The sequence below is a fragment of the Molothrus aeneus genome, chromosome 5 (assembly GCF_037042795.1).
Source record: "Molothrus aeneus isolate 106 chromosome 5, BPBGC_Maene_1.0, whole genome shotgun sequence".
Classification (NCBI taxonomy): Eukaryota; Metazoa; Chordata; class Aves; order Passeriformes; family Icteridae; genus Molothrus; species Molothrus aeneus.
In genome coordinates this window covers 18933743-18948316 of record NC_089650.1, presented here as the reverse complement: position 1 = coordinate 18948316, position 14574 = coordinate 18933743, and the positions used below count along the sequence as shown (strand labels likewise).

At 42.1% G+C, this 14574-nt stretch overlaps 1 protein-coding gene across 1 annotated transcript; it reads right to left on the bottom strand.

Annotated features, from left to right (window-relative positions):
- Positions 1 to 362: 362 nt before the first annotated feature.
- Positions 363 to 14148, bottom strand: CSF2RB (colony stimulating factor 2 receptor subunit beta). The gene is made up of 14 exons (XM_066550048.1): positions 14066 to 14148; positions 13066 to 13235; positions 10788 to 10917; positions 8618 to 8811; positions 8156 to 8304; positions 7096 to 7267; positions 6883 to 7015; positions 6623 to 6783; positions 5590 to 5735; positions 5315 to 5489; positions 4213 to 4303; positions 3875 to 3944; positions 2989 to 3092; positions 363 to 2688 (listed from the first exon to the last, which is right to left on the bottom strand). The coding sequence occupies exons 2-14, from the start codon at positions 13133 to 13135 to the stop codon at positions 1485 to 1487; spliced, it is 2799 nt and encodes a 932-aa protein (XP_066406145.1). The 5' UTR covers positions 13136 to 13235; positions 14066 to 14148; the 3' UTR covers positions 363 to 1484.
- Positions 14149 to 14574: the final 426 nt, after the last annotated feature.

Here is a 14574-nt window from a genome sequence, read left to right as displayed (position 1 = left end):
TTCATCACTATTCTCTATCAGAGGCTGCAACTGCCTTCTTTCTGCTGTGAAGAGCACCAAGTTCAATTTTCACACCTTTCAGATTTAAAATGGTATTTACAAGGATTAAATTCCCAAAAACCCAAATAATTTCACTGTAATTTTTGAATCAGCACAGTCCCATTAACCCAGCAGGAGGAATCAAGTGGCACAAACACAGAACTTCTTTACTCTGTCAAGTAATACAGCAAAGTCAGGAGAAAAATGTCCTACCTCATAGATCGCATAGTTGAACATATAGAATTTTTTGAGACCTGAGCAAATGATCTGATAGTAATTTTATTGTAAACACAATATGTTTAACATATGAAACAAAATACTCATAGGAAGAAATAATATGTTTATTGATACAGATTTTATATTTGAAAAAAGATTTTTTTTGGAAGCCAAGTCTACCTTCAGGTCTGAAACCAAAGCCTTTTCAATGATTGCAGAGTAGTAGTTCTGAACAAATGCTCTTACCTTGCACCACTTTCTATAAAGCAAAACTGGGAAAAAGGTCTCCGCTTTCTCAACTCTCATTTTTAAGGGAAAAAAAACCAAACTAAGAATCAATTCCACTTTAGGATGAAGTATATAATGCACAGTCAATGAACATAAAAGAAAATCATATTGTACTTCAACACTTAGAAGAACCACAGCAGTTACAGGCTTGTGCACCTTCCCAGCATCTCTTACCTACCATTTTCTGTTATCTGCCCCACTCCCTCTCACTGAACCTTAGGAGCCCTTGGGTCTTCTTTCAGTAATATTTCTTCTTCCAAATGATTCTCTACAACTTGCTTTATGTATCCCAGTAATGTTTCCTTGTTATCCTCTGAATCCACTGTGAGAGACTGGACGTTAACATTAAGAAACTTTTCCTGGATTTCGACAATATTTTCTCAGTTTTTATTTATGCTTCTATAAGTGTCTGGGTTTTTTTCACCTTAGGCAACACCTATTTCATGCCATATTGGAAAGGCAAAGATACAGAATTTCCTTGGTGACTTCTAGAGCTATTTTATAAGTGCACAGAAATTAAACAAAATGGCTTTTAAGGATAGAACTTTTCTTTCCAAGTTTTTCAAGCTTGTCTTCTTCTGATAGCTTTTCAAGCTGTTAAGTCTGCATTTCCTGCCACAAGATTTGCCAAGCAATCTGATATAATTGCAAGATGATTGTGATGTATTATAGGATCATGGGGAGGATAAACTGATCATCATGGATAAGCCAAAAAGTTTAAAAAACACTACACTGCAATATTTGTGTAGTCCTTCATGCCAAATCTGTGAAGACCCCCAAGAATGACATTGGGCTACTTCAAGTTTTTTAACATGTTGGACTGAAAGCTTGAAAATGGAACTGGTGTTTATTTGTTCCTAGGTTTGAGGGTTCATTTTCACCAGATGGTTGCAACCTCTTTCAGTTACCTGTCTCTTTGGTATTCATTAATATTTACTCATTTAACATATTTCTTTGATCCTCAAAGATTGCTGCCAGGAAAAGTAATCATCTGATTTCAGGTTTTTGAAGAGCTGGATGGCCTGTATTTTTTCCCTCTTCCATACATCCTTTTCCTTCCCTGTGATGGATTCATCATCACATACAGGCTGCCCAAGTGTTGTTTCGCTTTCAGAAAGTTTCATGACTTGATGGTCTTCCTGACTATTATCCATCTTCACACTGGATTTTAGGCTGTGGAAGCAATAGTCACCAACCTGGCAAAGGAAAACTGGCTCAGTGCTGTCAGGGTTTAACACCAGCAAGTTACCTTCTGACAAAGGCTGCTTTCTAGGAATACCATTTTCCTTCTGTAAGATAGGCAAAGAAATCTTTGTGGGCTTTGAATGTTCACGGAGACCTTCAGGCAGGGTAAGATAGTCACCAAAGGTATCCAGGTGCAATTCAGGAGATGAGGCTGGTGCTTGGCCTGAAACTGGGATCATGACACCAGTTTTCCCCTGAGAAGACTCATGGCAAGAGTGGTCACTGGGAGGCTGGGGCTGCTGTGAGCCACAAGGTGATTCCTCGGCTGTGACAAGTGGAGGATGGGTGGAGGTGCTGGCTGATGGCAGTACCAGGCTGTCTGTGGTGATGTACTCCAAAGGGCACTGTTGAGGAGATGTGGTACAGCTGAGAGCCTTTGGAGAGTTCTGCTCCTCTGTTCCCCTGTTGGTGCCTTCTCCACAGGGTGATGAGGCCTGTGAGACTTCTTCCTTGTCACTGAGGTGCTGCATCATTTCCTTCTGATCCGGGAGCATGTCCCTTGGAGAAGCTGCTTCTAGCTGCTCCTGGCTCTGTGGGGCCTGGGGAGAGTCTTCCCTTGGGAGAGTCACATACTGAAGGGAAACTGATTTCTTAATGAGTCCCATAGGGTCCATTTCCAGGGTCTGGTGTATATCAGGGTGAGAGGACACCACTGGGCTGTACAAGTACGGACCATTGAAAGCAAAGCAAGGGATTGCTGTGTGGGAAGCAATACTTGCATCAGCACTGTTTCTCCTTGAAATGGGAAAGGAATGACCAGCTCTCTGACTTGAGCAGGCAACTGGGGCATGCTCTGACTCATTTAAAGCATGGTATGAGTTCTGTAGGTCAGGTGTAACAGGGGAAACATCTGTCTTCTTAGTCTGCCCTTCAAGGCACTCTGCCAAAGTCTTCGCCGGCCTGAATGTGGGAAAGAAGAATAAAAAGAAAAGAAAGAACAATAAAAATTGTTCATGAGAGAGATTATTGTTTTAAACACAAAATATAAACCAATCTTAGTTGAAAACACACATAGCTACACACAGCCTTAGAAAAAAATTCGTGCAGATGCAGCTACCCCTGTAGTAAAAAATTGAATCTCCTCCTCAAAAGCAACTTGTATAGGATTTTTAGTGACAGAATATTTGATTATATTCTGCCATGATGCAGTGAGGTCTTAGAGACCATCCACAGTGACACCATCATGTGCTGTTCACTCACTTGTCCACAACTTGAAGGAAGCTAGCCTGCTCCATCTTCTCTGAAAGGTTGTATTTGTTGAAGTCCAGCTGGTTGCTTGTTGGCCAACTTCCCAAATGTCCTTTCTGAAAACGAAAAAGCAGACATGACCAAAGAGCAGTATCTCACTGGCAGTAGAATCAGGAATTGTACATTCCCCATGGACGAAGAAAACAAATAGAAGAGCCTATAGCACCTGGTAACAGGGATACAACTTCACGAATACAACTCAAAGGTATGTTCTCCTCTCCAGAAGATGGTTTCTTCAAACCCATATTGCCTTATCACTGACCTGACTACAAGTACTCAGTGAGCGAGATAGGAAAGATGCCCTCCTAAACTTGTTATTTGTGAATGGAGGACCTAAGGGATTTGATAGTAGGTAGTTGTCTTGGCCAAAGTGATCATGAAATGATTGAGTTTAACATTTTCAGAGTAATGGGAGAAAACAAAAAGGAACAGTAGAGTTACTACTCTGGTCTTCAAGAGAGCAAACTTCAAGCTGTTCAGGGAGCTACTTGGCAGCATACCCTAGGAACCTGCTTTTGAGATTTAGTGAGCCCATAAGTGCTGGGCAGGTTTTAAGAACCCCCTTTTAGAAGCAAGGCACAGGAAATTTTAAAGTACTGAAAATTTTTCTACATTGATTTTAAATCACAGTTGTGTTGACAAGCACAGCACAAAGAGGTCTGCTAAATATAAGAGCACTGTTATGTTGAGTAGGACCAGAACTTCTAAAAACAAGTAATAGATAAATGAAGGTATCTGTTAATTGTGGACTAGAAAACAAGAAGAGCTCTTAAGATTATTGGAAGTCCTGAAAAAGAAAGAGAAATAACGAATCCTTCAAGGCACAGTTCCCTCTTACCCGCAGATAGCCCTGGATCAGGAGACTCTTGCTGGGGTTTGGAATCTTTTCTTCCCACATTTTCTTCTTCCTGCAGCAAGAACAGTTTTCAAGATTTGCTTCTCAATTTGCTGCTACCAGAAAAGGCTGCACCACATAGACTGTGCTGCTCAGCACAGCAGGGCACAGCCAAGGCAGCGCTGCAGCCCTACCCAGCTCTCTTGCCTGCCCAGCCATGCTCAAGGCTGCCCACCAAGGCCCATCTCCACCCAGACCTCTCTCCTGGGGGACAAGAAGTGCCTCAGACTTCATGCCACCCACATGGGCTGTTAAGTCTCCCTGATGCAATGCAAGCCTACCTGAGGAAATACTTATAGCTGCAATAAGCAACTATCAGTGAAGCGATGATGAGAGCTGGGAGCGTCACTGGGAGAACCACAGGTGGCAGAACTGAAACAGAGAAAAGAGAAAATCTATCCACCTGCAGAGTGACTGTTTCCTGCAACAGGTTTTTCACTTTGGCCACTATTCAGGGAATTTGATATGAGGAGGAACAGGATCATAGGGCCTTCAAACTGTTGGAATATCTTCCAAAGTGGGACAGGCCAAATGTGCCCTGAACAGCACACTGACCAAAGGAGTTCATTGTTTCCTTTACTGATTAACTTCTTACCTTCTATTGACATCAGAATTAAACATTTTAAGCTAATGAAAAGATGGTTATGAACCTAACTCCGCTATGAACAACAGGCATGGCTTCAGACATCTTAAGTCTGCATGACTCTGCACAGTTCTGAGGAAATGGGGTCTCAGAGATTTTCTAAGAGCTCCCCCTGTCAACAGCCACAACAGCACACTAATTTCTTCCTGAATACGTGTACCAAAATTTGCCCACAGTATAATCACTACAGCCTTCCTCAGGACAAATCATACAAGATCATATTACTTTGGGCAAAAGATTGTATGATGGCAGACATTCTGCCTCCAAGTCCATAAACAGCAAAAACATATAAAGATTTTATCTCCAGCAGACTCCATTGTGTGTTTTACACAACCTTATAGTCACTCTGCAAATATAAAAAGCTGATGTCTTATCTTCTATCTTCTTAAAGTATCAAGCTCTTTAGTCACTGACAGCAGAATGGATTACTGGAATCAGAAAATAATGATAATCTTTTGGGCAGGATGTCTTTGATTCATTCTCCACATGGAAAACTTTATGGTTAGTTGTACTCACCTTATGAAGGCAAGCAAGAAAGAAGTTTAAGAGGTCATTCACTTCCTTCCCTAGCATTGTTGATGTACTGCAAGGATGCAGGCAGGGCAGCTGCCTTGGTAAGTGACTCCAACTTAGGCCATGGCTGCACCTCACTCCAACCCCAGCTGAGACAATGTGTTATACTAAAGAGCCATCCCAGCCGTTAGCAGTCCACCAAAACCTGACAGAAGCATGGAAAGTACCATTCTCAGTCTTCCAGGTGAACTCCTCACTCCATTCACTCCAAGGTCCCTCATAGTCTGGAGGCTTATTCACCCTTGCACGCATTTTCCCCCTATATTCTGTAGATGCTGCCAGCATCTGCAGGGTGAAGATGAAGGGAGGTTCATCATTGCTGATATTTAACACCTGGAGAGTCTGAGGAGAAGGAAGAAGCACAAATGACAGAGGTGAGAAGAGCTGTCTTTCCATTTGACCAGTGAAGAAATATCCATGACTCTTGCACTTTGTAAGTTACCTTTTCATATCGGTCGTTTTCCCAGTACTTGACTTGGTATCTCTGTGGTATGAAGTTGTACTTCAAATTGTGTTTTTTCCACCTTAGTTCATATTCTTGGTTCCCTGTTGCTGTTACTGACACATTTGCAGGCGGCAGCACCTGGACTGAAACACACTGAATGTCTCAGAGCACTTACCAACCTACTGGTCTCTTTCCACATTGTGAATCATTTCCCGTGACTGAAAACAAGGTTGTTTTGTGCAATGTAAAATGGCTCAGCTTTTTAACACTTCTTAACTCTCTGCATCTTTATCTTGTAATAAAATACAACAATATTAACAGTATACAAGAGTATTAAATAACAGAAAATCCATACCCATGAATACTGAGAGTGCTCCCTGTGTACAGAAAAGCAGCAAAGCAATAGTTGAAATATCTGTACTTGTCCACCACATTTCCAGAAATTTTCAATTCTTTTGGAGTTACCTCCTGATATTTTCACCCACTGCAGGAGCTGCCCCAGCTTTAGAGTTTGAGAAGTCACCCAAATACCTTCAGATACATGTGGGCAGAGATGACCTACCTGGTGCACCTCACTGGGAAAAGGATTCCTACCTCATCCAGGGTTCCAGGGGCCATTGCACAAACCCACAAGAGCTCACTGACTTCTTGAGAAATCACATAGTGACACACTCCTACTCACTACAGACACCTCTCACTGCAGTCCCGTCACCTGGGACATTCACGAATGTGAATCACAGAGAAGTCAGCAGGATGGCAAATACTCACTGAGAAGCTCCAGGTCACAACCTGGATTTCTGCACAACAGTTTCCATCACTGTCACCTTCCTCAGAGTAGCAAGTGCCACTGAGGAACTCCACACCTACACCCCAGAGCTCTGACCTGATACAATCCCTTTCTTCATCAGCGATTGTTTCTTCCACTTCCCACTCACATTTCCTCAACACCATTGTCCTCAGCCCCACTTGCTCAGACAGGCTTCTCTCCAAGAAACAAGAAGGAGAAGCAGGAAACAACACAGGAACTCACTGTTTTTGTGGGCTTCAATCGTCTTTTCCTCTGTCTTGGCCCGGACAGATACATGGTACTGGCTCTGGCTGCTAGAATTGCTAACAGGGATCTCACAGCTCTGGACCACGTATGGGGTGTGGGGCAAAGTCTTCTCATGCACAGGAGAGCACTCCTCTTCTCTGAAGAGAAGAAAGAGGATGAATGGGAATCAGGGAGATGGGACAGGCAGAAGCCCCATGGGAGAGGCACAGACACACTGCCATGGACAGAGCACATACTGTGATTCTGGGGTGGCCCTGACGAACAAGCCAAAGAGGACAGAGGTGGTGATCACTTTCTTCACTTCCCAGCTGCACGTCAGACGATCTCCACCATTGAAGAGGCAGCGAAGGTTCCTGGGCTGAAGGCCACCTTCAGAGAACACAAGTGCAAGGTTAGTGACAGGAAGGTTCTGGCTTCTCAGTTTCCAATCCCACTCCCTCCCATGCTACCTTCAGGGGTCTTCCATGACACCTCCGTGCTCCACTTGCTGTACTGCCCAGAGAAGCCACTGGCCTGCCCTGGTCTGGCTCGCACACGGGCAACGTAGCTGCTCCCTGGGACAAGGTCCTCAGGCCTGAGACTGCACTGGGTGGTGCTGGAGAGCAAGAGCGAGGCAGCTTCCTGTTGTTGGGAGAGAGGAAGGGAGGAAGGAAATTGGGACATTGAGGGATGGAGAGGTGCAGGGAAGACAGGGAAAGAGTGAGAGGAGGAGGAGTTGACTGCCAGGCTGCATCTCCAACAATCCCACAAGTGTGATGGTCCATGCACATGCTGCCATGCAGTGTCTCCTCACTGCCACACAAGAGGGCTCCAGCGTGTGCTGCAGCACAGCTCAAGACAGGTGAGGCACAGCTCAAGACTGTCAGGCACAATCTTCCCTCGCAACAAGTAGCAAACTCCTGCAGCTTGCAAAATCCAGACTGTCTTCAGCTCCAGCTACACATGTTCATAGCACTGCTCAGCGCAGAATTAGGTGGGAATCTGGCCAAGATAATTCTCTTAAAATCTAAAGATCAGTCCGACAGGTACAGAGCCAGAAACGTGCAGATTTAAGGAAATGATAGGGCAAAGGATATGGACTCCTAAAAACTTAAACAAAAAAAAAAAAAAAAAGGAAAACCCAAAACATATCTGTCTCAAAGGGGGAGCAACTTCAAATGTATTTTGCTGTTTTCCCCATATGAACCCACAGCCTCCTGTTCGATCACGATTTAATTCAGTTTAAGAGGGATTCAAATCCAACTCAAATCCAAGTACAATGGTTGGGAGTTTCTTCGAGTGGAGAAGAGATCTTTGCATTCCGTTCAGGAAAAATGGCATTTCACAGGACAAGTCACTTGCTAACAGAAAGAGAGCCCCTTCCACCTGACCCAAAACAACACTTGTTGTAGCTGTTCACAGTGACTGAAGAATGGAAAGACCATTCATTTGCACAACTTTTTCCACAGACTTTGAACTGCCCAAATTGGTGCAGCCCAAACCAGGACACCTCAGCTCCTCTGCTCTTACCTCCCAGGACTCCCACTGCCGCTTGTAAGTGACTTCATAGTCCAGTGCACTGCCCAGCCCCTGGCTTCCATCAGCTGTTTGCCAGGTCAGCAAGAAGTCTCCTGATATCATTGGGCTGACTGAGAGGTTTTGAGGTGGGAGGGGCCGAACTGGAAGGTGAAGGTACAATGCATGAGAGGAGATAATGAGGAAATGACACAAAGAGGGGAAGAAGACATCTAGGTAAGCTTCCCCATTTCCAGAGTATCTTATCCCTGACAGACCAAGTACCTCCTGCTTTACTAGCTCCTGAGATGATACCACATACAGCTGCTCTCAGAAACTTGCTGCCTTCTCTCCCTACCCAACCCTCGCAATGTGGAGTTCTTTGGCAGTTTTCACAATTCTAGATCAACAGCAAATACATTCTCAAAAATCCTTAAAATTCATTGGGAAACAAGAATTTGGTATTTTAAGCCTTACCGTTTTGGAAAAGATCAACATCCAGTTCTGTTTGATTAACATCTGTTCCATTTTTAGGCCTGAAGCCGTAAGTATCCTTTATCCCTATTCCTAAATAGTCTGTAGTCCTGCGGCAGACCCAGTGCACAAACACGTCTGGAGCTTCATGCAAGTCACTTTCTGTCTGGCGTTCACAAGACATGTTCTTGTTCTCCCTGTGTACAGAGAAAGTGATCTATAAAGATCTGATCCAAAAACCTGTAGTTAGTACAAAATTACAACCTGAAACCAATTTCATCCCATTCTGATGTTATAATTCACAAAGGCACTTATATCCTTTTCTCATTGTTCCTATTAGTCCTGGTTTGCATCAGTTAATACGAGAAACATTTTTTACACCAGAATTTTGCCTCCCCATTTCAAAGTCGTGTGGCAGAATGTTACAGTACCAGTTAATTTTTTTTTTACTTTTTAGCCTAGCTCTATGTAATCTCATATTTTTAGGTGAGATATAGTATGATGAAAGTTTATGTCATGTAAATACACCTTTTACTCAGAGTTAAAGGCCATAAAATTTCTGATGATCCTAAACTGCTTTAAGACTCTCATTTTGCAGTACCAGAAAAACACTTAGAAAAAGATTCTCAACCAAAATGTACTTCTATATCCTTAGTAGTTCTGTTCTGCCAAGGGACCTTAAGTATTCATTAAAGATTTCATCCACAATGTTAATCCTCCTTTCAGATGGCTTTTCTCCAGGCCAAGCAGCATCATGAAAATTTGAAACATTTTTTTAAAACTAGGCATGAGAGGATAATCTTTGTGTGGTTGCAGTAGCCTTAGCTGCTGGAGAGATGCGTTGCTTCTTTATGCACCCTGTGGAATTTTGTTTGTGCTTATGGCTTCATGCCCAGTATATTATCTTTTTCCAGCTCAGATGAGAAATATTAAGTTGTGAATATTTAAGGCCAAATAGTCTCTTCCAGGACAGGATGGAGTCTTCTAGCCAACTTATATCAGCAAGCATAATTCAGCACTATTGCTATTTTTATAAGTTGGGTATTAGCAATGAAACCAGGGACATTGCTGAAGTATGGATTGGACACTGCAGTATGTGTGTAGCCTTAAGTAAAAGAGTCAGCCCAAAGGGTGTGAAGCTGTGAAGTTATTTCTATCTACTCACCAGCATTACCTTACAGGTTGGGGTTTAGTCAACTATTCATCTATGAGCTGATCTTGTTTAATTGTTGGCCATTTTGATTTCAGCTGACTGTCCATGTTTAACACCTGCTTGTCTGATTCCTTCACCTCAGTTATATTTCATGATCCACACACTTCATCATGTAACAATGTTTCAGAGAATCCTCCAAAAGTCCAAGAAACTTTATATCATCTTTTCCCAGAAGTATTTAGCCTCAAGGTCCTGTTCCAAAGTTCTTCCACTGTTTTCATCTACTTTTAGGTCTATTAAATTCCCACTTGTTTGCAATAAAATCAAGAGTTCTTAATTTTTCCTTTTCTTCCTGTATCTCCAGACTCTAAATAATTTTCTTCTCAACTATCCATCTTTGCCTTCCTCTCTCCCTTAACTATTCCTCTATTTCTGTCCTTTCTTATCCTCACCAATGATCCAATCTGGTGATTTGGTTCCCTTTTGAAAAGGAAACAAATGTGACAGAGAGATACTGTCATAAACACACCAGTATCTCTTGTAGGAAAACTGATGGCACAGATAGAGAACTTACCAGCTCTCTCTATCTCATAAATATACAGTCTACACATATTTCTCAAAAGTTATCAAAACCACATTCTCAATGCTCCTAAATGAGCAAAAGGACAGGGGGAATATCTCCTCCCTTTAGGGTTACAAACAATATTTACACTTGTTCTGACACCTCCTTCTCCCCTAATGCTGATTATTAGCAGCCTATATGCCCCATCATATTTCATATCTATGATCCTACAACAAAATTATGGAAAATAATTGTAAAGGTGATAAAAATATCTCCACTGGCATAGCTCACTCATTCCTCTCTTCTAGATGAGGCTCAGAAGCAGGTATAACTTTTGCTAAATTAAAAAACAGTGTGGATGTGCTTTCTAAAAACTTGACTGCATGTCTCCAGAATTCCAAGTTATGGCAAATTTCCCTTTGGACTTTTATCTAGCTCAGCACATTTCAGGTACTTACATGTCAATATTATCCCTTTGGTAAAGAATCATACCAATGAGGTCATGAGCCTCTGAATGCTCCATCCATGTGCAAGTCACCTGTGAGTTGTAGTCACTGTAGCACTTCAAGCTTTTCATTGGGATACTCTCTGGGAAAGAAATTCAGGCAAAGAAAAGATGCAGTGATTAAAAATATAAATGGTGAGAGATGTGATACAGAATGCGTGAGGCTCTGATAAAAAAAGTCTCCTCTTGGCACCAGAAAATCCTAGACTCCTAGAAATGTTTGGGTTGGAAGGCACCTTAAACATCATGTAGTTCCTCCTGCCATGGGCAGGGACACCTTCCATTGCACCACTTTGCTCAGAGCGCCATTCAATCTGGCCCTAAAGGTCTCAGGGATGGGGCATGACTCCATGAATATATGTGCAGAGTTGTGACCACTCTGCACATCTCCACAACACACAAGTGTCCAAACCAGGCTACAGCTAACAACAATTTAGTGAAATCTTTGTGCCTGCAAGACATACAGTTCTAGCCAAACACTGAGTATATCCAAGGATTAGTCGATACCATGGTTAGCAGACATATGGTGATCATTTCCTACTTATGTGTTGCTGTGGGAACTTTTTTGCTACTAACTTCCCAGTAAAGTTTGTAATGCTAGAAAGGTCTATTTCTAGGTGAGATGCTCTGAGAATAGCCTTGCTATGACTCAGAAGAATGTCCAAACTAATTTGTTGGAACTAGCTTTATGATCCAGAGATGGCCAGATCTCTCATCAAGGATATTTTCTTTTTTAAGTTCACAACTGTGAAGCTGAAAAATATAGACTGCCTCTGGCACATGCACTATGAAGCAAGCTGCTTTCTTATCCTTCCTTATTTTCCCTGAAGGCAATATCCATGCTGCACTATTGGGCTATTGCACCTTCAGGTGACAAAGGTGCATACATGAGTGTGCTCTCTCAAATAATATTTCTCGATGAGAGCTATAATCAGCTTGTTTGAGAGGCTTTTTACAAGCAAAAACCCATCAGAACACAATGTTGCTGTCTTAGGAGGCATAAGAGGGACCTTACTTTGATCTTCTACTGAAAACCAGTACAAAGTTCTATTGCTTTCCTTGTGTAACCAGAAAATGGAGCATCCCACATAGAAAAGAATGTGGAAGTGTCAATGTGGGGGTAAGGCTCAGAATGCCAAGAACCCAGTCTGACCTACACTTCAGAGACCTCAAAGGAAGATATCCTGTAATTAATGCTGGGCCAGGCAGCACAACTCCTCCAGCTACTGCAGACATGAGCATCTGCGTTAGAAAAGGTAGATGCCCGTGCAGCACAACTCCTGATAACACTCTTTGTCTGCTCTCTGTAGGATGGCTATATGCCTAGTCTTGTGGCAGGTATGGTGTACTTCCTATTGATTTCCTGGCTCTGTGAAATCAAATTTGGAGGCAGGGGAGGACAGAGCGTGGGAGGAAAAAGGAAAAGGAAAAAGGAAAAAGGAAAAAGGAGAAGAGAAGAGAAGAGAAGAGAAGAGAAGAGAAGAGAAGAGAAGAGAAGAGAAGAGAAGAGAAGAGAAGAGAAGAGAAGAGAAGAGAAGAGAAGAGAAGAGAAGAGAAGAGAAGAGAAGAGAAGAGAAGAGAAGAGAAGAGAGAAGAGAAGAGAAGAGAAGAGAAGAAAAGAAAAGAAAAGAAAAGAAAAGAAAAGAAAAGAAAAGAAAAGAAAAGAAAAGAAAAGAAAAGAAAAGAAAAGAAAAGAAAAGAAAAGAAAAGAAAAGAAAAGAAGAAATAAGTTCTCATTGTGTAAGAAAGGAAGCACAAGCAATGGATATGGCAGATGGTCTCTTTATCTGTCAGCTATTCCAGAAGAAGAAAAACAGGTCATCTGGATTTTGCTCTTGGTAGCCCCCACCACACTGTCTTGTGTCTGGCCACATGTCTCTACTCCTGTGCACCATCTGAATTATGCATTCATTTGCAGTCCTTCATTTTCCTATGTTTTCACTAATTATCGGGGTCTATCCCTCCTTCCATTCACTCATTATCCAATCAGCTTGTTCATCTCGTCCATTTATATACTGTCCATACCACCAACATACAACTGATTTAGCTGTACATGCACATGCTACATGCTGGTTTTGCTCAGGATGTCTGCTCTCTTACAGCTTAGAAAACAGGAGAAGAAAGCAGAAAAGCAAGCAGAAAAGGAGGAAGAGCATTGGCTGAAAGAAGGAGACATTTAAAAAGAAAGGCAATAATGGAAGGATGAAAGAGAATATAAATTTGAATCTCACCTTGAATGGCTTGAACATGGAAGACCAAATACAGATATAGCAGCAGGATGAAAATCTCTTTTATGTCCATATTGTCCTTGGCACACAGGCTTGATCCTAACTCAGAATTTCAGAGTTTCCATTGCCCACTGGCCACTCTCTTGCCCTGCTTACTGTGGAGCTGTTTGTTTCTGTTTCACATAAAGAGAAGTAAAACTGAATAAGGGAACTTCTTTAAGATCATGTTGAAGTGACATTCAGGAAGAACTTCTACCAGACATTTCTTGTAGGACAAAATTCACGTCCTCACTGTGTGTTGTTGCAATGCAAGCAGAGAATGAAGTAAATGTACATTTCCAAGGAAGTGCAGGGATTTGGTCAGCTGAGCAGCAACAAGACAAAAATCCTGATTTGTGATGAGAACTCATCCTTAAAATTAATTTCATTCTTCTGCTCTTTATGCTTAAAGCCTTCCTAATGAACCACAACAGTGGGTAATTTCCTTAAAAATATGATCTCAATGACAAAGTTCCTAGGAACTATAGTGGATGGATTTCCATATTCATTCACTCTGAGAAGTTTCTTGAACTTTTCTCACTGTGCCCCAAACAAGTTGCAAATTGTAGACATACAACCAAAGAAATTAATTTAATTTTTTCCTGGTTTTTGGTTAAGACTAAAAGTAGATTGAGCAGTTCCAGGACCATGGACCACACTGTTCAATACCAGAATTTAAGTAATTTTGGCCATCTCTCATCGCTCTCTCAAAATCATAGTACACACACCTACTTAAGTATGTTACATATCTGAGACTTTTTCTACTTTAGGGGAGCATGGAAAAAGCACTTGTCAATTCCTATTGATTTTCAGATTCCCAAAAGCCACTTCCTTGGACTGGAAACAGCTGCCTGAGCCGTTGAATAATCATTGCAGCTAAGGAATCCCCCAGTAACTCACAAGTCCTTGTATGAGAGCAGCCTCTACCATTATGCTTCCCCCAGAAAGGAAGTCATTCCCTTACCTGAATCCAGGGGTGTCTGTGAGGCGGATGATTCAACCTGATGGGGAACTCTCCCTGTCCAGCACCACCCCCCAACACCAGAATCCTCTGATGCAGATATCAGCAAATCCACACTTGCCTAGAACTGGAGACAGAAGTATAAACCAACCACAGGATTTTCTTGGCAAGTAAGTCTTCAAAATAACTACTGCATCTTTTATGAACCTCAAATGCCACTTTCAGAGAAGCTGACACCTCCCTTTCAAGGAAAGTCTGTGCAATTGCACAAAATAGGAAGTCCGTACTTCCTATTTAGCCCCCAAAGCATGCACTTAGATGGGACTGTTGGGTTAACTGGGAAGGGAGGGAAGGGAAGTTTGTCATTGCCAATCTATGTGTTAGTAATTACCAGATCTTGAGACTTATGTATTTTAAGAAAGATACAGGACTGACTGCAGCAGATGTAAGAGACATGAAGAAAGAATTTTCTGTTTTTCACTCCAGTACTGTTTCTTGTTTTGCTCTAGACT